This window comes from Argentina anserina, chromosome 6 (genome assembly GCF_933775445.1).
Source record: "Argentina anserina chromosome 6, drPotAnse1.1, whole genome shotgun sequence".
NCBI classification, from domain to species: domain Eukaryota; kingdom Viridiplantae; phylum Streptophyta; class Magnoliopsida; order Rosales; family Rosaceae; genus Argentina; species Argentina anserina.
Window position 1 is genome coordinate 31028455 of NC_065877.1, and position 23790 is coordinate 31052244.

The 23790-nt window shown below is 38.6% G+C and overlaps 5 protein-coding genes across 5 annotated transcripts; 4 read left to right on the top strand and 1 right to left on the bottom strand.

The window, feature by feature from the left end:
* The first annotated feature begins 7902 nt into the window (after window positions 1–7902).
* On the top strand, window positions 7903–8743 carry LOC126797279 (uncharacterized). The gene is made up of 2 exons (XM_050523932.1): window positions 7903–7977; window positions 8321–8743. The coding sequence occupies exons 1-2, from the start codon at window positions 7903–7905 to the stop codon at window positions 8741–8743; spliced, it is 498 nt and encodes a 165-aa protein (XP_050379889.1).
* A 2847-nt stretch (window positions 8744–11590) lies between these two features.
* On the top strand, window positions 11591–13538 carry LOC126798650 (uncharacterized). Its single transcript, XM_050525660.1, has one exon. The coding sequence runs from the start codon at window positions 11871–11873 to the stop codon at window positions 13362–13364; it is 1494 nt and encodes a 497-aa protein (XP_050381617.1). The 5' UTR covers window positions 11591–11870; the 3' UTR covers window positions 13365–13538.
* A 1769-nt stretch (window positions 13539–15307) lies between these two features.
* On the top strand, window positions 15308–17329 carry LOC126799516 (probable serine/threonine-protein kinase WNK11). The gene is made up of 3 exons (XM_050526731.1): window positions 15308–15389; window positions 15687–16204; window positions 16738–17329. The coding sequence occupies exons 2-3, from the start codon at window positions 15701–15703 to the stop codon at window positions 17122–17124; spliced, it is 891 nt and encodes a 296-aa protein (XP_050382688.1). The 5' UTR covers window positions 15308–15389; window positions 15687–15700; the 3' UTR covers window positions 17125–17329.
* Window positions 17330–19098: 1769 nt separating this feature from the next.
* LOC126799962 (BTB/POZ domain-containing protein At5g48130) lies at window positions 19099–21429 on the top strand. The gene is made up of 4 exons (XM_050527224.1): window positions 19099–19226; window positions 19310–19379; window positions 19493–20635; window positions 20722–21429. Exons 1-4 carry the CDS (start codon window positions 19126–19128, stop codon window positions 21427–21429), a joined length of 2022 nt encoding a protein of 673 aa, XP_050383181.1. The 5' UTR covers window positions 19099–19125.
* A 272-nt stretch (window positions 21430–21701) lies between these two features.
* Window positions 21702–23077, bottom strand: LOC126799611 (thymidine kinase). The gene is made up of 4 exons (XM_050526849.1): window positions 22884–23077; window positions 22638–22782; window positions 22256–22377; window positions 21702–22153 (listed from the first exon to the last, which is right to left on the bottom strand). The coding sequence occupies exons 1-4, from the start codon at window positions 23033–23035 to the stop codon at window positions 21880–21882; spliced, it is 693 nt and encodes a 230-aa protein (XP_050382806.1). The 5' UTR covers window positions 23036–23077; the 3' UTR covers window positions 21702–21879.
* Window positions 23078–23790: the final 713 nt, after the last annotated feature.

The window sequence follows — 23790 nt, forward strand, 5'->3', positions numbered from 1 at the left end:
TGATGAATAAGTCAAAGTCTTGAGAAGACCTGTTTCATCCATATATAAGTCTTTGGATGTGATATTGGGAAATTAGAGTTGCACCTCTAAAATTGCTATATATATCTCTATTACTAAATACACCTCATTTTTCATTTTTTATTTACTTTAAAATTTAAGTATACCTCGTCATACAATCATACTTACCAAAATACCCTCCATGTGTTTTTATGTTTATCAGTAATCTATTCTTGTTTACAATATGAAATCACAATTAATTTAGATATGATGATTCTTTGGAGGATTGGATCAAAGTATACCTTCCAAGTTTCTAAGCAATCCTATTATGTCGATGCTACTCATGAATTTATGCAACATGAGGAACTATGGGTTCTCTGTTAATTGTCCCCACTCTTATAGAATTTGGAAACATGAGCAGCCTTGTGTTCATAGATTACTAGACACAAACACACCTGCTTGATATAGTTGAATAACTATATAAGGTGGTTATTTAGAGATATGGGTGGTTACTTAGAGATATAAGTGGAAACTGTTAAGATATTTCTTATTTTGAATTATCTGTTTATTTTACAAGTTACTATTATATCCCTCCCTATTTTACGAGTACTAATCTATTTTAATCTTTGAAGGTTAAAATTGTACATTTTTTTTAGAAATGGTTAGGAAGCCCTCTTCTGATTATTAGAGTATAGATATGAGTTAATCAAATTTCCTATCATCATAATTTTTTATCAAATAACAAAAAATCTTCATAGAAATCTTTATATAAAGACATTAGATAAATATCAATTTGTCTTTTTCTGTCTTTTCATAAGCATTGACAAAGTCAAATCAAAATATAAAAAAAATAGAGGTACAAGTAGCAATTTCAGAGGTGTTACTAGAACCTCTTATGATATTCTCTATTTAAGTATATGTGCATGTTAAAATATGCTCAACTAGACATCTCATTTGCTATAAACTTATAATGTTGTAGTAATGGCTGAGTGTGGCCACACAATGTCATTGCTTGGTCATAACACATTTATGACGATATAATAATATATATTCTATACCCTAACGTGAAAAACACATTAATAAACGATGTCAGAATATGCTCAGATTTAAGTAAGACTGACACTCTTTAGTGAAGACCAATTGACGCTCTTATGTCAGCCGTTGGGCATAACCCTCCCACTACATAACATGGTCAAATTGTTTTTTTTTGAAGGAAATCACTTGGTTTATAAAAAAGATGAACAAATGTTAGAATAGTCATTACATATCTATCTGCTACTATCTCTAGATAGACAAGAAGTTTGTGAACATACTCACAGTGATACATATCATATGACTAATTCTAAATGATGCACATTTATTTGTGGAACCCTATAACATAAAGAATATTATAGAGCCCAGTACAATAAAATAATACTCGGCCAAGACCCAGGCCCAAGTCCTAAGCAGATCCAAAGACACCAAACCCCAAAACCAGACCCAGACTCAAGCCGATCAGCCTAAGCCCAAACCTGGCCTGTAATGGCCTATCTCCTCCTTCCACCAAAGAAAGCCTTCTACGCCAACAACAGATCTCCGACGACCAACACCGCAACCCCAAACCAATGTGAATCTGAGCCGCAGCCTATAACTCGATTAGTCGATGGAACCACAACCCGACCACCCGATCGGCTGGAAACTCGACCAACAACCACCAGCAATCTAGATTGGTGTCCCTTGTCGTCCACATGCATGCTTGCAATCCATAAGATTCCGCGTCGACCTTGTCGACAATGAGACCTCACCCCATCCATAGATCAAGCGAAGGCACTGCTCTTAAGCCATGCTACCTTCACCCCCACGAGAACACCCACATCCGCTTCGGTCCATGTCTGTTGATGTTAGAGCCAAGAGAATACCATGGTTCGAAAGTCGATGCCGCCGCTCGAGCACCTCGTTGTCAATCTACCACCACACGAACTGGAGGGTTTAGAACCCCCGTCGCCACTAGCCATAAGGGCCCCATCATGCAAGCTCGATCACTTTGATAGCTAGGGAGAAAAATGAAACCACTAGTTTTTTGTGCGTTACACTCATGATCTCCATCTCCTAATTACCACGGGAGAAATAATACCCGCAAGACCAAACAATACTGAGCTAGGAAGCACGGACACGCCTCTTTGCTCACGTATCGTGTGTCCGACACGGATACGATACGTCAAAAAATATGTCAAATACGCCTCAATACGCATACTGCAATCTGGATACGGATTGGACACATGAATCCAAAAATGGACACGCAAATAATTAGGACACGAGGTTTATTTTGTCATTTGCAAACACATTCTTAGATTCATCTTAGAACCGCCGACTTCACTTTCGTCATTCTCATATTCATCTTCTATGCGTCGTCCCTCCTTGTGGAGAGTTCTTGAATTTTCAGGGAACTCGGTCGATTGGGTTGGAGATTTGGCACGGGTATGTCTGACTTCTCCCTGATCTTCTTCTTCTATCTCTCTTGATTAAGTTATGGATTCGACATTTTTGAGATTTGTTGTTAGATGAATTGAGTTTTGACATGGGTTTAATTAAATTGAGTTGTGGGTTGAATTAGATTGAGTTTTGGGTCTAATTGAAGATGAATGGAGTTTTGTCTTGAGATTAATGTTGTCCAGATGCCTATGATTTTTTTAAGATCTATAATAAGGGAAATTCTACAATGTGTTATTCTATGAAATGCATAACTGGAAAGGTTTAAAATCTCATGTTCTTATCCCAAATTACTGCAAGGTTCTACAATCAAGTGTTTGCCCACGGAAATTGGTAAGGTACTTTACTCTGAAAAAGTTGGAATCTTCATGTTCCATTTGTGCTACCTTTCTCCGTGCCCATAGAATGGCAAGACCGCAATTCCGTTATTTTATAGGTGATGGAATCTTCACTAATATTTATTACTGTCTTTACAAATTGATATTTGCATTTAACTTATAACATCTGGTAGCTAGTTCAAACCAATTAGTTTTGTTTTCAGTGTTTATTTCCAACGATATTGATTACTAGGGGTGGGCACGGGACATGATGAGACGAGACGGGGCTCATCCCACGTCCCATCCCACTCTTTTGAATCGGGACGGGATCGGGATAGGACGAGGGTTTTTAAGAATGCATCACACTCATGATTAATCCCGGTTGGGACGGGACGAGACAAATCCCACCTTCCTATGAAGTTAAATAAAAACCTATATTTTTACTTTTTCATTAACAAAGTAACATTTAATAATGAAATTTTAACAAAAAAAATGCATATTATGTTTAAAATATTATAATTTAGCATTATTATTTGAGTTGATATAATTTTGGAGTTATTAAGAACATAAATTAGTTTCATTTTGATACAAATATATAAGAATTTTTAAGTTTTCATTAAAGGTGAGACGGGACGGGACGAAGCGAGATAAAAATTATTCGTCACACGTCTCATCCCACTATTATAAAACGGGACGGGATCGGGACAGGACAAACGTTTTTAGACCTCTGTCCCGTCCCGTCCCTATGAATTTCAGGACAGGATCGGGATTTCCGTTTTTTATGCCCACCCCTATTGATTACTGACTATTAAAACATGTAAAATTTGGTGTTACTTGAAGTCTTGAGTAGGAGAGTCTTGATGTATATGTTGACTTGATGAGTTCTTCAAAAGTGTTCTGCAAAGGAAGTTAATAGTGAAGTGATATGATATTTCTTCGTCCAAATTTTTGCATTTAGGTGATAGTGATATTGCTACCATCATCATTAATGAAAGTCTGACAGAAGGAGAAGAAGCAAATAAATTCTATTAGTTTTAGGAAGTATGAGTAAAGGAGGATCAACTTCTATTAGTTTTAGTGTTGGATCAGTGTGGTAATGTTGGAGATGGAGGTGGTCATGAAAATCGTCGAATAGATGATAAAATTCGAGATGATGTTGTCTAACTTAAGAAACTATATTACTTATTTTTTTAATTATGTATATATATTTAAAATAATATTTAATTAACGTGTCCAAAACGTGTCCGTGTCCAACAATAATTTCATTTGGCGTGTCTGCGTATCGAATTATGTCTAATACGGACACTCCTGTCCGTATCGGTGATTCTTAGATACCGAGCAAATCAAGTTATTTTTCTTAGGTACCTATTATTATTATTTTTTCCTTTTTAATCTTTTTAGTTTGGCTATCACATATTCCAGCACATAATCCCTTTGGTCAAAATCAATCTGGGGTTCCAATCAAATGCATTATGTGTTGGTTTAAGATTGTGTCATTTGTATGCAATGTCTGGTCCATTTGGATTTGGTTTCTGGACAAAGATAGCCTGCATATAAGGCGTACTAGGGTAGCTTGGGTTATCATGGGGTATTAGATTTTGTGATATATAACTTCATCAGAATTTGTTTGGCTTCGGTTTATGGCGCTTGGGGATCTTTGCAAAGTCAATAGAATCTAGTTCGTATATATCAGGGATGAGTTTTACAGTGAATCCCTGGCGACATGTAAGAGAAATGCTGCAATGGCCGGGCAAAATGATTCCACCAAATCCCCAGTTCCCGTCTTACATCCAACCCAAAACTGATAGATAACATGTATCATGACAAATTAAGAAAGAGAAATATAAGGAATTCAATACAACTTCATATTCATTCATAACCAAAACTGGTATGTGTTACAACTTAAAAAATGGAATGGAATGGAATTGTAACATAAATTCCTACAAATTGTAGGATACAATGGACAAGAGTGTCCAACGTTCACAACCAAGTGACTAACTACTTCTACTTGGGCTTCTGATACTCTTGATGTAGAAGTGTAGAACTAGTAGGCTGTGTTTGGTAAGGCTTTTGGCATCAGTGATTATAAGTTAAGCTGTTGTCAATCGTTTGGTAAATGAGCTTATCATCTTTTGCTTGAATAAGCCAGTGTTTTTAAGCCCGAAAAGGAGAAGCTCCTCCTTAGGTCCTTTTAGAAGCAGAAGCTGCTCAGCCACTGTAGAGCGAAACACTGTTGTTAAATGAATTTTTCGTAATACCGGTTCCTACCCTTTTATGTTTTGATGAATTACGGGAAAACGCCACTGAAACCCTCGTCTTCAACCTCTCTTCTGCGCCGCTCTTTAGTTTCTCTTATGCGCCACTCTCTCTCTCTCGCCACTCTTCAGTTTCTCTTCTCTCTCTCTCTCTCTCTCTCTCTCTCTCTCTCAGAACAACATCACAAGCTCTCCTTATCTTTTCACTGCTTCGTCAATCACCAATCACGATTCTGAGTTCAAGAATCCAAAGCAACGCATCTTGAGATCACGAGTTTGGGTACATATGCAATTTGGGATTAGTGGTATGATGTTTATGATTTGAAGTTTGTTTTGAAATGTGTATCAATGAAACACGAAATTAGTCAGAGTTAGAAGCTAGAGAAAGTTTTGTTTTGGTTAGATTGCTTTGGGATTTCGGGTTCATCTGTTATTGTTGGTTGTTAGTTTGGTTTGCAGTATGATTCTTGATTCTGTGCATATTGAGGTTTGCTGGTTCTGAACATAATTTCTTGGGTAATTGAATGATGTTTGAATGGGTATATAATAATTTCTGATAATAAAAGGAATGTACTGGTGGCAGTTTGTATTATTATCCATCGGAGGATGAATATTGGTCATTTGGTTCAAAGGAGATGACCTTTGTAGTTTCTCTGACCTTATTGGTTTATGTTGAAATGTAGATCATGTGTTTGTCATTGTTTCTTTTCAATGCCTTTATGACAGACATGAGCTTTATAGGCTGATGCTGATAGAGTGCTCTAGCTTTTTGCAGAGCCTACTTGGTAGAGGGTAATATATCAGAGATGCTAATAATGTTACAGTTGGATAATCTTAGTTAGGGGAAGGCAAAACTGTAGAGTTTTTCCAAGTTAAGAGTAGTATGGGACGATTTTCCCTTTAGTTGAGAAGAGACTGGCAAGACATATGACATACAGTATTAGATTCAGTCATGCATGTCCTTTGTTTGACAATTGAGGCCTCAGAATACTAGAAGCTTGCTATTTCCTTAGATATTATCTCTGCTACCGTATGTTTGTTACCTGATTTCATAGTAGATTCACTTCCAGGTAATCTTCCTCTTAGAGCAACTCCAATAGAGAGGTCAAATTTTGTTGTTAATTTTGAATTTTGACATGTGACATGTCAAATATGACAAGAAGTTAATTTAACAAATCTCATCTCCAAGGGAGATGTTAAATTTGAAATATTTACCATGGAGTTAAACATTCAATAAGACATGTAAATAAGTAAAAATAACAATTGAATAGATATGAGCTGCTGTTTTATATTGCTACTATGTTACATATTGTCCTCCATCTTCATAAATGAAGTTTGAGTTTGTAGACTTGGCAAGTTTAATAGCCTTTGCTAGTTTTAAGAAATATGATTAATAACTCTGATAACTCATCTGAAAACTAACATGCATAGTTATATTCAATATGCCTAGCTACAACTACTTTATACCTTTGATACCAACAAGCATTTATAACGTTTATTGGAGGTAATATAAATTTACTAAAGTTTATTACCTCTGGTAAACTTCTACTGGGGGTATTAAACTTGAAAAACAGTATTTCTAAAGGCCATAACACACCTTAAAACGAAGAAAAATCAACTTAGATGCAAAAAAATAAAGTTTACTGGGGGTAGTAAAAATTTACTAAAGTTTACTAGAGGTAGTAAACTTCTACTGGGGGTATTAAACTTGAAAAACAGTATTTCTAAAGGCCATAACACACCTTAAAACGGAGAAAAATCAACTTAGATGCAAAAAAATAAAGTTTACTGGGGTAGTAAAAATTTACTAAAGTTTACTACCTCTAGTAAACTTTTACTGGGGGTATCAAATCTATGATACCTGCATCTGTAGTATTGATTTAGGCCATACATAATAAAAGGTATGAAACTACTTAATGAAGGCTTTCCATGATTGTCACCTTCTTGCTGTGGCAGCTTGACTGCTGTTTAGGCTTTCCTAAAAGCAGCTGTCTAGGTTACCACCCTATAGAGTGCCCCAATAATTGGTGCATTGTGATATAATGATAGTCTGATATACCATATAGATTCAAGCAGTCTGTCCAATCAATCAACCAAATACACAGGTGTTTGCTTGTACCTTATGATTACATTCTGGTTTAGTTTTCTTCCTCCATTTTTTAGTTCATATGTCGACCCTCATATACAGATATTATGAGATGCTTCATTTCTGAATGGAAACTTATCACGATATGGAAATAATATCATTTATAGGTAGATTAATATATCTTGAGTTTAAGTTTCAGCTTTTCTCACCTTTATGCAATGTTTATGGAGTGAGAACTCTTACACGGTCTTGATATTAGACACATCAAGGAGGGGTGGTTTTGCCAAATCTTACCGAAAGACTTTGATTAAGAGGCTAGGTGTTTGTTAAATGTGACATCTGATCGAATTTCACAAATTCTGAAACGTAGAAGTGATGCTAAGTACATGTTATGTAGTACTGTGTTAGTAATACAATCCTCAACATGTTAGTTGTTAGATCACTTAGATGCATAGAATTTTAGTGTACCACATGTGTATCTAAATAAGTTCAATTACTGTTATGATTAATTTAAACATCTCTTGTTGTTTTGAATTCAATCAAATTAACATATATTCATCTTCTGCATTCTTTAGGTAAATAGCCATTCTGATTAAGGAGAGAGTTGCAGTAACTTACAAAATAGCAGTGTTCCCAAGGTATCTCCTCAAATTTGAACCTTAACAACAAATGAACTATATTCTTGGACATCATGTTAACTTATGTATTTGGTGACATGTGCATGGTTCCTATATAGTTGTGTACTTGATTGTTTGTTTTCATTACGTATATGTGATAGATGGAAAATTCCAAAGAACAAGCTAGTTGGAATGAGAATTTAGTTGAAGTTTTTGTTGACTTGTGTATCAAGGAGGTGCATAAAAATTCAAAGCCATGTTCTCATTTTTAGTTCAGCTGGATGGAAGACTATTGTCAAATCTTTTGTTGAACAAACCGAAAAAGATTATACCAGAAAACAACTTAAAAATAAGTGTGATTCCCTTAAAGGTGACTGGAAATCATGGAAAACATTGAAGAGTTAAAAAACCGGTCTTGGGTGGAATCCCGTACTCAACACCATTGATGCGGATGAGGAGTTTTGGCGTGAACATATTGGGGTACGCGAATCAGTTTCTTTCAATTTATTTATTGATAAATATATTTACAATGGGCTGTTTTTCATACATCTTATGATAAATGCTACTGTTTTTATGCAGAAAACAAAGGAATATGCAAGGTTTAGAAAAAAAGGAATATCACCCGAGTTGGATCAGCTGTTCTTAGGTACTACAGCCACTGGAAAGCATGCATGGGCACCATCTTCTACACTTCCTATCCCAGATAGTCCAAAGGAAGGTGATAATGATAACTACCATGAAGGTAGTGGTGACTCTAATGAGAGAGATGTATCCACCAACACTTTTCCTAAGAGGAAAAGAAGTGAGAGATCTTTGAAATATAAGGAAAAACTTCCTGCAAAGAAGGAGAAGGTTGGGGGTGCTGTTCAGTTGGCCAAAGAAATTGGCAGAATGTGTTCGGCAATTGAAAGTAGAAGTACTGCATCTTCAACGGTGCATAATGTCCGCACTAGTATTGTTGAAGTGATGAAAGATGTAACTACATTGCCTGGAGCTGAGTAGGGCACTAGGTTGTGGTTCTTTGCTACTCGACTGTTTTTGAGTCCAGAGAAGAGAGAGATGTATTGCACTATGGATAATCCTAACATGAAGTTAGAATGGTTGAACTTTGAGATGACCGAGAAATGAGCTTATGCTATTTATGAGAAATTATTAGTTTCGTATTTTCATATCTTATCTCAAGTTGGAATGTTACTCAAGACCATGAAACTATGTTTTATCTTCTATTTTTCATCATGTTGACGCCCTTTATATATATGCATTTGAGTTTTGTTATATTTGTGTCTCTATTAAATTGTTGATCATTACATTATATGAATAGTTTTCATTTATATGATTTACATGTTTAGCCCTTGAAATTTGCAGGTTTTGTCATTGAATTATGAACAATCCAGGTCATGATGATGAAGTTGACGAAGAGATATTCTTGCGAGCTGTGCAACTTAATGCTCTACTGATTCAACATTATTATGAGAAGTATGTCCACAAAACTCCTTGTACGACATCTGAACAAACAGGTTATAGGTGGATGATGGAAGTTTTATGTGGGAATGAAACCCGGTGTTATAATGCTTTTAGAATGCAAAATGACGTATTTTATCGCTTATGTACTGATTTAGAAGTTATTAACAAGGAGTTGTTAGGTTCAAATAGAACTAGTCATATGGAGGTCGTGGGAATGTTATTGTATTTGTTAGGACAATGATGTGGAATTAGATCGGTAGGAGAACGATTTCAGCATTCCAGTGAAACCGTGTGTAGATATATTAGTGAAGCAATGGATCTAGTGTGTGAGCTAAGTAAAAAAATAATTAAGCCAGAGGATCCTGAATTCAATGGTGTTACACCAGAGATAATGAGGGATAGAAGATATTATCCATATTTTAAGGTAATTTTATTGTTTGCTTACAAATATTAGACAATATAATTATTTATAGTAATTTTCAAATAACAACATTATTCACAGGATTGCATTGGGACTATTGATGGAGTGCATATTTCTGCTTTAATTTGCGATGACGAAAAAACTCCATACATTAATAGGAAAGGATTTCCATCACAAAATGTTATGGCGGTATGCAATTTTGATATGCAATTTATCTTTGTATGTGCGGGTTGGGAATGGTCAGCTCATGATACAAGAGTATTACAATCGGTTCCTCGAAATCCTAATATGAACTTTCCTCATCCTCCACCAGGTAATATATTTAATTTTAGTCAAAAATTTCATTTCAATTCATGCTTCAAATGACATTTTCACAAATTTTATTACATGATAATTTTGTAGGAAAATATTATGTTGTGGATTCAGGATATCCCACTCTGCCATGGTATTTGGGACCTTATAAAGGGCCACCACAACACTTCCAACAATATCGTGGCCGAGAACTAAGAAATAAAAGAGAACTATTTAACCAAGCACACTCTTCACTTAGAGGAGTTATAGAACACTCATTTGGAGTTTGGAAAAAAATGGAAGATTTTAAAAGACATGCAAGGATATTCATTCGAGAAACAAGTGAAGATTGTCATCGCTACTATGACACTTCATAATTATATCCGAAGATATGCACATCGTGATAGACATTTTGTCCGAGGCGAAGAAAGGGAAGGTGGTGGAGATGAGGAAGATGATGATGATGATGATGAACAAAATCATCATGGCGCACAAGAAATTGATATATTAAGAGACATGATTGCTCAAAGTTTGATGAATGCACGTGATTGAGTATTTATGTATTGACATGATCCTAATCAGAACCAAATTATCAATATCAGAGTATATTGGTTTAAGATAATTTTAAAATTATCCAATATTAATATGCCATATATTTTTAGGCATTGTTTTAAACTAAAATTAACTAAAAATTATCGTACATGTTTAAATTGGTCATTTGACAAATTAAAAGCATAAACTAATTTGAGTTTACCAAATGCTTTGCCATTACTTCTGTCACTAACAGCTACTTATATAAGCCAGTTTACCAAACAGTCTGCAACTTTATTTATCAGCCACTTATTTTTAGAAATCAGTATAAACTGACTTTTTTTATAAGCCAAACTGTATCAAACACACCCTATGAAGACAGCTCTTTTGTAAAATATGAAGCTGGGTGTCAAGTGTAATATGAGGGAGGGTCTCAATCCAAACCCCAATCCCAATTTTCCCAAAATAATAACAAGTGAGATCCCCGTAATCTCACTAATATCCACTTTACATAATCTAAAACTAAGAAGATTATCAATACGATTGATTCTTCAAAGGGGCTCCTAACTTGACAAGCTTGCTCCAATTTACGATCTCTTTGAGGGCGTTCCACTGCTCAATATTCCCAATCGGTTTCCTCAAAGGATTATCGCATTTCCTCCTCTCATGAGTTTTTGGAAGACTAACAGTCATTGTGAAATCCTCATCGATCAGATCCTTGAACAGAGCTTCCCACTCTTGCTTGTTTGAAACCGGCAGCAGCAATGGATTGTTAGCCTTGGCCCTCGTTCTGGAAACTAGAGGGAAGTCATCAGAGATTGGATTCCTCCTTCCGTCTACTTCAAGTTAAGCACCGGCCGTCTCTCTCATCACTTCATCTTCTTCTGGCAAAGGCAGCGAAAAACCCTTGACAGACATATTAATATGATACTGAGAATTACTACAAGACTTGCAGATTTCGAACACAGAGAAATGAAGCAGAAGAAGAGTTGTGGATGAACCCAAATGGGTGAACTACTCTTATATAGAGTTCGTGTTTTCCTGTAGCATTTGGAAATACAAATCCAAATCCTAATCCTCATCTGAATTGGGAAATTTCCGATTCCTAATTGGTTTCGGGGTGTCGAAGTGGATTATCACGGAGATGCTTCTGTTCAGTTGCGTTCAATTTTGCTCCTGGTTTCCGACGAAGAATGATTTATTAATATAACCCGTATATTCCTGTTATTTACATTATTGCCATTCCTTTATCTCATCAGGTGCGACGCGTCATATATCCCACGCGCTTCACATAATAGTCTCCGATTCCAATCCCAATTCCTTATCAAACCCTAAAACCCAAATTAATCCTTCCCCATTGAATTCCAGCATCAAACTCTTCTTCATCCCAAACCCGAACCCTAGTTCCCCACCTCCTCAACAATGCTCGGAACTCCGGGTCGCTCCCCCCGCCACCTCTCCTCCCCTACCCCCTCTGCAATTTCCGATTACTCCACCTCCTCCGCCGCCGTCGCCACCACCCCCAGAAACCCTAGCGGCGGCGCCTACCCGAAGGTCCTCGACGAAGACACTTACGTCGCCGTCCTCGAGAAAATCATCGAGCGCGACTTCTTCCCCGACCTCACGAAGCTCCGCGACCGCCTCGACTGGCTGGAGGCCATCAAGACCCGCGACCCGATCCGGATCCGAGATGCCCAGCTCCAGATCATCGAGCGACGCGGCCACAAGGCGACCCGCACCACTCCAAACCCTAGCGCCGCCAAAACCCCCGGCTCCACTTTCCTCCGCAGCTGCACGCCCCTCGATGACTTCGACAACAAAACCCCCATAGCCCCCGCCGCGGTCCCCACCGCCGCCGGAGTTGGCTCCGGCGGAGACGGGATTGAGGAGTCGCTGAGTTTGGACCAGTTTGTGAGGAGGTATACGAGTGAGGACAATGAGAGCTTCACGAAGATTCTGGAGAAGGAGAATAGGAAGAGGAAGGAGAGGTATGATTATCTCTTGGAGGGCGAAAACTCCGATAAGGCGGCGGCGATTGAGGATGCGAAGAGGAATAGGATAACAGATGGATATGGAACTTCGGATCAGCCGATGAGTACATTGGAAGGGTGGAAGTTTACGGCCAAGAATCTGTTAATGTACCACCCTGCCGACCGCGGTGAGGCGCCGCTGACGCTGGAGGAGCGGGCGGTGAGGATGAAGAGCTTGGAGAAGGAGATTAGCCGCACCAATACGAGGTTTCATGGCAAGATGATGGATAGGCCGAGAGAGGAAGGGAGCTTTGAGGTGCTGTATGCTCCTGTGGCTGGGGGGACGCCCGTGATTATGGATAGAGACGGGGATAAGCTTAAGAAGTATGATTTGGATGATTTGAGGAAGACGCCGCCCAATCGCTTTTATGTGGAGTCGGAGAAGAAGGCAGACAATGGGTATACCTTTGTGAAGACGCCGTCCCCTGCACCGGGGGTTGATGAGTCACCGTTTATAACGTGGGGTGAGATTGAAGGGACGCCGCTGAGGTTGGAGCAGGAGGACACTCCTCTTGATATTGGTGGGAGTGGAGGACCACATTTTAGGATTCCATGCCCGGGTTCGAGAGAGGAGAAGGCTTACTCACTGTCGAGAGTAGCTGCAAGGAAATTGAGGGAGAGGGAAAAATTGTTTCCGAAGCCGCCTTTGCCATCGCCTTCCAGAGCTGGTAGCGCCAGTCCAAGTGTGAGGACGCTCTCTCCTGCTGCGCAGAAGTTTGTAAGGAATGCAATTGCCAAGTCTTCGTCGACTGTTGATGAAACTCTTAGAGCCAGTTATCGAGGTTCAAGTCCTGGTCTGGCTACTCCTAAAGGTGGAAGGAGTGTGTCAAGGTTTAGTACTATGAAATCCAGATCACCTTCTGCAAGGGAGGGCTCACCTTGGTAATTTGTAGTACTCTTTGTTTGATGTTTATCATACTGATTACTCTTGTATTTGGCACCAAATAAGCCTTCTCTTTTGAACTACATATGTAAAAATTAGCTGATTGTCCTTTTGATGACAAGGAGTAAGTCTAATTGCGTGGTTTCACAGTATGAGTTTTATTGGTTTATTGCTACTCCATAATTTACTACTTATTTCACTCATGGATCTCTGTTAGCATTTCCTTGCATAGACTTTTCTTTATGTTGTTAAAAAAGAAATTAGGTTTCTTGATTTGCATATGTACTACTGCACATGATCATTAATCTCCAATTGATAGTTGTGTCATAGGTAATGTTGTGACTGCATAGCATGAATCAGAATGTTGTAATAGATGTAGTTTCACAATACTTACATTGAATTCCTCATATTAGTAGTGTTGCCGGTATTGATTCCTACTATTTGATGTGGATTGAAATCCCTTTGAAACATTTGCTCCTTAATGTGGATTGGCTGGAGTGGATAGTCATATCTGGGTGCATCTTAATGCCTTGTTGTATGGTCAGTCTATATGTTCATATGGTGTGTTCTATTGGAGACAATCTTACCATCAAATAGGACATTATACTGTGGAATCAATCTCCTGAGATTGGCTTTCTGATCAAACTTCCACAAACTTGCATGAACTGGATATTGAAGTGTGCATCTGCTACTTGTGTCCCGGATTCTTTTACAGGTTAGTAAAGTGTAGATTAGTTTCACATGTTCTCTCACTGGTTGCTTTTAAGGTCAATTACCTGGAAAGATTGGTTTATACTTCATGTTATTTGTGATTCCTGACCTTTAATGAAGCAGCTAGACTCTAACTATTATTGAGGTGCTTCTGTTGCTCCAACAGATTAATAGGAAGGGAATAGGAGTGCCTTTATTTAGAAGTTTACGTTTTATGATTAAACAGGACATTAGAATCTAGGTATGGACCTGCATTGGCCTTTTTATCATGCTTCAACAAAGGTCTTCAAACTTCGTAGTTTAGATCATTTACTGCATGAATTCAATCAGGTTTGTATCTGTGATTCATGTGTGCTTGAATCTTTTACAGGTAATTATAGATTCTTTTCACATGCTCTCTCACTGATTGCTTTTAAGGTCAATTGCCTGGAAAGACCGATTTATACCTTATGTTATCTGTGATCATAATTTATGATGAAGCAACTAGACTTGTACCCTTTCGTGTGCTTCCGTTGGTCCAGCAGGTCTTTAACGAAAAAATCTGTTTCATCTTGCTCGTGTTTATGAGTTGATTTTTTTTCGGGTTCTTGCCAGCTTGCTTCTGGCTGACCGTCTTGAAAAAGTTTGTCAAATAGTTTGGAACCGTGTTATTCCATTCAGTGCAGCTCATGACGGGGACTTGGTTTCTCTGCTATAATCTGCATGACTTTTCATCTCAACCATGTTTGTATTTTGTGTTATAGAGAATTAAACCCCTACCATTGAGGTAGAAGCTCAGGCTCATGCTTCATAAGGTCATAGTTATTAAAAAAAAAAAAACTACTGTATCCCAGCGAGTTGCAGATGTTTGATTTTGCACGGAAAATATGTGACATTGTGGAATAAGAGAGGCTCATTAATTCAAGCACTTGATGAGCAGCCATGGCAATCTCAAATAATCTTGAACCTTCCAATTGCAACTGCTGTTATACAATTTGACATTTCACAAGACTTGGCAATTGGGATTCAATGCCTTTCTAACTAAGGGAAAAGAAAAAGAAGGATATTGTTTGGTATCAACTGGAACCTACTTGCAATGAGTTTAGTTTTCACACAACAATAATTCTATGGATAAGAGACAAGAAAAATCCAATTTCGGATAATCATAATTTGATTGTTTGGTCAACAAGGGCTATAAAAAGCGCTGCCGTTGTGCACCATTTTCTTCTCCTAATCAAACACTGATTCTCTTTTTCTTTTGGTTTGCCCAAATCATATATACGTTCAAAGAATTTGACTTTGCTGCCCTTCAAGATTCTTCAACTCCTCAGTTCTCAGGTACCCTCCCTCTCTGTTAATGCATGTAAATCATATGCTGCTCTCTATATATAATAGCTTCAATTTGAGCCCTTATTCAATTCACATTGTGCTGTTCAAGCTAAGAAATTTCATACCCTTTTACGTAATTCTTAATCTTGGAGTGTTAATTAGCTTCTAGGGTCTTCTTAGAATTCGATTTTTCGAGGTATAATCGCATAAAGTTGTGAATTTTACTGTTTATTTCCATATGATCACATTATGGTAGTGGTGGCAATGCTAGTTTTTAGTCTCAAGTGGTTTGTTGTAACTTTGCAGGTTGAATTGGGAAGATGGCAGTTAAGGATACTAGTACATTTGATCCAGAATCCGAGCCCTTTGTGGAGGTTGATCCAACAGGGCGGTTCGGGAGGTATGATGTTCTGCTTGGCCAGGGTGCTGTCAAGAAGGTCTACAGGGCGTTTGATCAGCACCAAGGTACCGAGGTTGCATGGAACAAGGTGCGGTTGAGGAACTTCTGCGACAATCCAATGCTGTTGAATCACCTCTACGCCGAGGTTAAGTTGCTGCAGGAACTGGAGAATAAGTACATTATTGAGTGTTACAGTGTTTGGAAAGATGTGGAGCGTCACGCTTTGAATTTTATAACCGAGGTGTGTAATTCCGGGAATTTGAGGGATTACAGGAAGAAGCATCGGCGTGTGAATATTAAGGCGTTGAAGAAGTGGTCTAAGCAGGTGCTTGAGGGATTGGAGTACCTGCATACTCATGAGCCGTGCATTATTCATAGGGATCTCAATTGCAGCAACATCTTCGTCAATGGGAATAATGGACAGGTAAATTTACTTTACTGGTCACGTAGGGATAAGGTGGATGGTGTTTCAATTGTTTGGTTGTATGTGACATGACAAGCACTAGGTTATAAGTTAGAGGAGCAGAAGTGGAGCTATATAGGGGCCTGGGGTGGCCCTGGTCCCCTCAAGCTTCCATTTTTAGAAGCTTACTTCTGCAATCCTAGCTCTGCTATGAGCTTCAGTGTTATATTTAGGCCTAGTCTTCCGAGGTGAAAATGAATTGGGGACTAAGGAGGTGGAATTCTGATATTCTGCATGTTTGGTTAACCTTGGAATCGTACATTACTATATCAGTTTATCTACATTCTTTACTGCATAATCATGACCGATTGTAATTTAGAGTCTTTGATATGCATTCCAATATCTAGTTTTCCTGAAAAACAAGTAGTCCCTTGCTTGTTTCGACTGCAGAGTTCAACCTCTAACAATAGAACAATGTAGCAAGTCAATCTTGGCTTTCTCTCATAATAATGCATAAATTTACAACCTCTAACCATGATGAATTTCATTTACAGGTGAAGCTCGGTGATCTGGGATTTGCAGCAATACTGGGGAGGAGCCACAAAGCACATACTGTTCTAGGGACACCTGAGTTTATGGCACCTGAGCTCTATGAGGAGGATTACAATGAGATGGTGGACATATACTCGTTCGGGATGTGCTTGCTGGAGATGGTAACGATGGAGATACCATATAGTGAATGTGACTCCGTTGTCAAGATATACAGGAAGGTCACAGCTGGTTTAAGGCCTGACTCCCTATCCAAGGTGGCTGATCCAGAGGTGAAGGCATTTATTGAGAAAGCCTTAGGCCAGCCGAGGGCAAGACCTACAGCCTCTGAGCTACTGAGAGACCCCTTCTTCCTTGAAGTTATTGCTGAAGAGCCTGATCCGAGCTCCTGATGGCTTATCGAAGCTACTGGTGTTTTCAGACAGATCAATGCTTGGCTGTGGGGCTTAACTCTCATGTCTGAACTAGCAAATGAGGTTTTTCTGTTCTGAGGTAAAATGATGGTAGTATTGCAAACATTAGTTGTTAACCCCTTGTAGTTGGATTACACTCAAATTGAATTTAGTGCATTTATTTATATGTTTAGAGGTTTTTTTCACAAATTATTTATACATGTGGAAGCCAGAAGTACTTTACTAACTTTAGTGTTAGAGCAAAATCAGTGACTCCCATGTTACGTCCCACATGTGATTATCATATCAGATTAATACTTTCTGGTTGAGAATAAAGCAGCAATCCCTTGACAGATCAAAAATAAATATGTATTTCTGCAACTTTAAAGGAATGTACTGCTTCAGCCGAAAGTATTATACCTGCATGTACTTTCTTTTGTTATTGTTGACCGTAGCTGTACTTCAGTTCTTGAGAGTTTGCTGTCTGCTTTCTTAGAGGTTAAACAATTATACATAATGTTATGTTACATGAACATAAGCACTTGCATGGTTCTTGAAAATTGTAGGGTTCAGCAGAGCCGCGAGCAGAGGGACGTTATTTTGAATCCGGATCTTTGAAGCAGAATGGAGAATTCCTCATTTCTGGGTATCAGAAATATGCATTCAATATGATATAGCAACAGAACTAAGAACGGTTGCGTGGTAAAGGCTAAATGAAGTATTACATTGTTGTGGACTCGATGAAGACTATTTCAGCTTTCAAGATTAGGCCATGGTTTAAAGATGTGTATAAAAGGAAGTATGAACTTGCAGAGGGTACACTAAGCAAAAGTCGTTATTGGGATTGGATGTTGTTGGGAGAAAGCAAGCAATGCCCCTTCATCCAAAGCTCCCCAAAATTAAGTAAACGTGCCGTCTTGGGTGTTTGTGTTGCTACATCATTTCTAAACACCATGCTTCACCCTCACTCCGTCTTTTCCCCTTTATCATATTCTAGTCCTTTTCTCTCAAGTCTCAACTGCTAGTTTACTAGTTTATGTCTCATTCTTCCTTTTCTATTTCCCAACACATCATTTTGCAGATCTCCATCTCTAATTAACTAGACTTTTCATGAGGACATGGCAGTTAACCATTGTTATATGTATCTTCTAGTCCACCTAAAGGCTAAATAGCTTAAACCCCGTATCTTTAAGACCCTATTTCTGGAGTCACTAAATTTGGTCAATAGCCACCCAATTCAAATTAACCTTTTCATCCATGACATATCTTGTTCATGGAAATTATCAGCTCCATCTAACAACATCACTAAAACTATGCATCTCATGATGTAAACACATGATACTATGACGTATCACGATATAACATGTTAGATTGTCTGACAACAGATCGTTTTTACAAGAACTACGAGTGAGATCAGATCAACAAAGGTAAAGCTTTTCTAATTCGATGGGCATCAAATGAATTAGGATTTTCAATCAATTTTTGATGGTATACAATTTGTGGTTTGATACATGCATAAGGTCAAAACTTGCAATGCAAGCAAACCGCGTGGAAGGGGGTGGAAATTTACCATATTCTACATTGTAGTGACTAGTCATGACCCAAGTTGAATTGAATTAACTTCTCATCATTCGAGAACGTTTTTGAAGCCTTAAAATTTGGATATTGATCAGTGTTTCACTCGTGTGCATCTGACTTTGACCAGAAAAACTAAGCTGCACGAATGTATTTGTGGACAAAATTTCTAAAACCACCTCTTTTAAATCATTTTTCCCAATTCATCCCACTGGCTTTGTCATCAATTCATCAAATCTAGAAGCCTTACTATTTTCTTCGTTTTCTTCAGACAAGTTTAGAGCATTTTGTGGCAACTGGCTAAACCGAAGGCATTATATTATGAAGCATATGTTTGTGCTAGCTTGTTGACTTAAACTGACTCCTACTGCTTTCTGAAGTTTCAGTTTCTGTTTCTGTCTAAGAGCATTTTATGAGCTCTAGCAAATGGAAGTTGCAAGCCCACTAAAGGATAGTTCTTCTCTATCATCAAGTCCTTTTTCTTCTCCAAATGTTGGAGCCTTGCTCAAGATCAAGATCATTTCATGGTAAGATGGTTTTTTTTAATTACTTTCATGAAGCATTTTATAGTTTTTCAAGATGATTCACTGATGTGTGATTCTTTTTTCAGGACTCAAGAGACTGGTTTGCCTGTTTCTGTTACTGTCCGAGTTGGCGGCAAGACCTTTAACCTTCACAAGGTAAGGAAATGAATCTTAGAGGTTTAGTTTTCATGGAAGTTTTAGATCTCAATATTCTCAACTTATAAACTGTCTCATTTTGACTTAGGCTTTTGCAATTTGTGATTTTTCAGTACCCAATATTTTCAAAAAGTGGCTATTTTAAGAAAAGGCTGAATGAATCAGCTGAGGTTGATCTACCACTAGACTTCCCAGGAGGTCCAGAGACTTTTGAGATGATTGCATTATTCATCTATGGCTCCTCCACATTGATTGACCCTTTCAATGTTGTAGCCTTGAGATGTGCAGCTGAATTTCTTGAAATGACAGAAGAATATTTTTCTGGGAACCTCTGCCAGCGCTTTGATCTCTACTTAAACCAAGTGGTCATGCAGAGTTGGAATGACACCCTAATAGTACTTCAAAAGTGCCAAACTTTGCTTCCATGGTCTGAAGACTTGCTAATCGTGAGTCGCTGCATTGAGTGCCTAGCATTCATGGCTTGTATGGAGATTCTTGATCCGGAGAGAAGGCGTGACACACCAGTACTCACATTGGATACTTTGAGCACCCGAAATTGGAACTGTGAAATGGGGAAGGAGATTATGAGTCAGGACCTCTGGATCAAGGATCTCATTGCTCTACCATTTGGGTTCTTTAAGAGGATAATAGGGTCCTTGAGAAGACAAGGTATGAAAGAGAAGTATTTGAGTCCCGTTATTGTTTTCTATGCTAATAAATGGGTACTTTCAAAGAAGGCGATCCAATTGTGGGAGAACTCTGGTCACAAGATTGGGGATGATCATAATGTTTCAGTCATCCTTCAAGGTGTTCTTGATTTGCTTCCCAAGGGGGAGAAGGCTAGCCGAGCAATCCCCGTTGGGTTTTACTTTGCAACTCTCTCGAAATCCCTTGAAGTAGGTTTGAGAGATGATAGCAAGGCAAAGTTGCAAGAGCAGATTGTAAATCAACTGCACTTTGCCCAACTAGAAGACTTTATCTTCCCGGAAAGTGGAACTGAGTCAGTATCATCTAGCATGGAGCTGGCTACGATGGAGAGCATAATTTCGACATATGTGTCAGCTAACTTGGACAAGGATCATAGCCTTTCAGCAGGGAATTCTATTGTTGCAGAATTGTGGGATGCATATCTTACTCACATAGCTACTGATCCCAACATGCAGCCTATAAGATTCATGGAACTCATTGAAAGATTACCAATATCATACAGACACTGTCATGACAAAATCTACAGGGCAATGAACACCTTCTTGCAGGTAAACATGATCTACGGACTTTCCTATCTACTTAAAATTACTCTAAAACCTAATGTTGACACAGTTGTACATTTTTTATTGTTCAGGCACACCCAACTGTCTGCCAAGAAGAGAAGTGGGCAGTGTGCAAGTACCTTAACTGCCAAAAACTGTCACAAGAGGCATGCATTGAAGCTGTTCAAAATGAGTTGATGCCACTGCGTTTGATTGTTCAAGCACTTTTTGTGCAGCAACTCAGCACACACCAAGCTTTCAAAGAATGCTCAGATTCGTTCCGATATGTACACTGTGGAGAGTTTTCTGGGAGTCTCTCAAACTCAAGGTGCCCAAATTCTAAAAGTCAGAATCTAGGGGATTGTCCTAGTCCATATACAGATGGAGCAGAGCCAGCTAGCAGCAGACCCTTGAGCATTTTGCTACAAAAGGACCTGGTCAATCAGAGACCTGACCTATCGAGGAAAGAATACGAGTCAACAAGCTTCAGAATTCAGAATCTTGAGCAAGAGCTCATGTCACTGAAGCGAAGCCTTCAATGGCAGAGCATTTCAAAGAAAAAAGAGCTGGTTTCAGCCACAGTACCAAGCATAAAACCATATAGTAAGGAAAGCAGATCGATGAGCAAAAAGGGCAACCCACTTGGACATGCAACAGGTTGCATTGGCTCCATGAATTTCGCTTCTCAAAGAAGGTATGCAAGTCGACTGCTGAAGGTCTTTCGCAGAATTTCTTTGTTCGGAAGCAGAAAACAGAAGAGAAAGCCAGGTTCTAGAGCAGCAGAATACCTATCAGAATAATTTGTATGAAAATTAGAACCAGTAATGATCCTACAAATGGTGCCAATAATAACTCATGTCAAAATTGTCTTTACTTTATATGCTTGGTTTTAGCCAGAGATATAGGCATACCTATTTATTCAAATGGTCAGCAAGTAGTTCTTGAAATTGTGAAGTGGATAAACATGGATAGAAGAACTAAGAGATACGGATTTCTAACTTATTTTCTTGCTCAAACTTCACCACAGTAGCAGTTTTCGAAAAAAAAAACACTACTTGTATTAACATAAAGGGGGATACATGAGAGTTCATCACTACACCCAAGCCAAGGAAACCATTAAGGTTCAGACTCCCCATGTTTGGACTTCAACCTACGGCTGCAGCCTGCAGGCAGTCAGCTACTTTTGCCTCATATAATACATAGCAATCCTAAAGAGACATGTAATAGCAGAGAAAGAGCAACTGCTGTTTCTAAATAACTTGGGCTATTTCTGAGATAGTGCCACTCTTAGATTTATGAGACTCCACAACACTTCTTGCAGCTTTGATAAGAACTTGCCCATTAACATAGTGTTGGCGACAAACAGGCATGTACACATCAGCCCCGCCAATCAGTTCAGTCTCGGTCGCCTCCGTCTTCCTTAGGGTAAAGAAAGCTCTTTTACCACACATTTCGCATCGAGCTGTCAACTTGGTCACTGTATCAGCAAGCGGCACTACATCAAGCACCGAGCCAAAGCTCCTCCTGTCAATAAGAATCGTAGACACCATTTAAAACCAACTTACATCACAAGCACAGTGACAATCAAACAGACCAAACAAAAACTCGAACTAAAAAATTAAGCACCTCAAGTAATCACCATCCAGGCCTGCAACAATCACAGTCTTCCCATCATGATCAGCAGCCGTGCAGCAGAAATCATACAGATCATCAAAAAACTGAGCCTCATCGATACCAACAACATCAAGCTGTAAACAAACACCGATACCAACAATACAATTAGACCCTCTAATCCACCTAATCAAACTACACAACCTGCAAATAGCCTCAACCCCAGTTCACAAAACATCACAACAAACACAAATCCTTCAGTCAGTACTTTTATCCTAACTAAATAATCTTCTCAGACCCACTTCACAGAACATGCCTCATAACTCATAAGCTCAAATTTCATCATAAAAATAAAAACTTTTCTAAAACCCAAGAATACTCATCTCCAAAAACTCACCTTTTCATAAGCATCTCCTCCAAATCTGTGCCTAAACGAGGACAGATCCGGCAGAGCCCAGCACGGAAACTTGGCCCCATCATGAGTCACCACCGAATCAATAGCATACCTGTTATCCTTGCTCGACTTTATCATCGCCACATTTCTAAGATTCAAAAGCCAAACCAGAGATAAGAACTGGGTCAAAGTTTCAAACTTTAAACTTCAAACTCAGATCACACCCAAAAAAAAAGGTTGAAACTTTACCTGCCGCTGGCGCCCTCGGACTTGATGCGGCGGAGGAGAGCGGTGGTCTTGCCGGCGAACATGGGACCCATGATGACGTGGACCTCGCCGGAGGGTCGGCGGGAAGGGGAGGAGTCGGTGTTGAGGGGGATGGAGGGTTTGAAGGAGGCCATGGTTTTGGGGTTGGAGTTGGAGAAGGGATTTGAAGTGAGGGGAAGAGAGAGGAGAGAGGAGATGGGAAGTGAAGGGTTTTCATGAGTGAGAATAAATAGAGAAACTTGAGTTTGAAAAGTTTGGAGGGAAACCTGAAAGTTTTGGTTTTGGAGGTAAAAAGGTTTGGATTGCTCAGCACACTTCTTCGGAATTTTAAATTGTTCGGCACACTTCTTCAATTTCCAAATATTCACTCATTTTCTTTCCCTTTTTTATTTGGAGATTTTTAGAATGTATATATAAATGTCGGACAAATTAATGTGTATCCCTTTTTATTTTATATTTTATATCATCCATATTATATACATTGACCAAGGAATGTATGAATGTTCAATGTTTTGTTTCAATTTTTTTCTATATGAGACTTTTAGAGAGAATCAATAACACATTAAAATCATATATATACATATATATATATATATAGTTCTATAACGCGACATGCGGTGTGTGCGGTGTGCTCACGCCTAGTTCACTCGATAAAGTCTAAAATTGACACTAATATTTGTTTAGGAGCTTAAACTTAGGCACAAAGAAGTGACAATAACATGAAATGAACTATTCAAATGCAAATCAATGAAGACCGCTTTCGATGATCTACTCATAGTCAAGGATTGTTGGCTGGATTTATTTTCTGATTTAAACAAACATTAGTTCAAATGTATTTTTTTTCCACGCTCATCAAAAGGGAATGAGTCTCTCTTGGGTATGAACTCGT

What these genes read in the sequence shown, in the direction of transcription:
- LOC126797279 (XM_050523932.1), top strand. Translation starts at nt 7,903, where the DNA reads ATGGAAAATTCCAAAGAACAAGCTAGTTGGAATGAGAATTTAGTTGAA. An exon ending in TTGACTTGTGTATCAAGGAG is followed by an intron (nt 7,978 to 8,320) that starts GTGCATAAAAAT and finishes GTTTTTATGCAG; the next exon opens with AAAACAAAGGAATATGCAAG.
- LOC126799611 (XM_050526849.1), bottom strand. Translation starts at nt 23,035, where the DNA reads ATGGCCTCCTTCAAACCCTCCATCCCCCTCAACACCGACTCCTCCCCT. An exon ending in TCCGAGGGCGCCAGCGGCAG is followed by an intron (nt 22,783 to 22,883) that starts GTAAAGTTTCAA and finishes TTTGAATCTTAG; the next exon opens with AAATGTGGCGATGATAAAGT. An exon ending in GAGGAGATGCTTATGAAAAG is followed by an intron (nt 22,378 to 22,637) that starts GTGAGTTTTTGG and finishes GTTTGTTTACAG; the next exon opens with CTTGATGTTGTTGGTATCGA.
- LOC126798650 (XM_050525660.1), top strand. Translation starts at nt 11,871, where the DNA reads ATGCTCGGAACTCCGGGTCGCTCCCCCCGCCACCTCTCCTCCCCTACC.
- LOC126799962 (XM_050527224.1), top strand. Translation starts at nt 19,126, where the DNA reads ATGGAAGTTGCAAGCCCACTAAAGGATAGTTCTTCTCTATCATCAAGT. An exon ending in AAGATCAAGATCATTTCATG is followed by an intron (nt 19,227 to 19,309) that starts GTAAGATGGTTT and finishes TTCTTTTTTCAG; the next exon opens with GACTCAAGAGACTGGTTTGC. An exon ending in CAATGAACACCTTCTTGCAG is followed by an intron (nt 20,636 to 20,721) that starts GTAAACATGATC and finishes TTTATTGTTCAG; the next exon opens with GCACACCCAACTGTCTGCCA.
- LOC126799516 (XM_050526731.1), top strand. Translation starts at nt 15,701, where the DNA reads ATGGCAGTTAAGGATACTAGTACATTTGATCCAGAATCCGAGCCCTTT. An exon ending in TCAATGGGAATAATGGACAG is followed by an intron (nt 16,205 to 16,737) that starts GTAAATTTACTT and finishes TTTCATTTACAG; the next exon opens with GTGAAGCTCGGTGATCTGGG.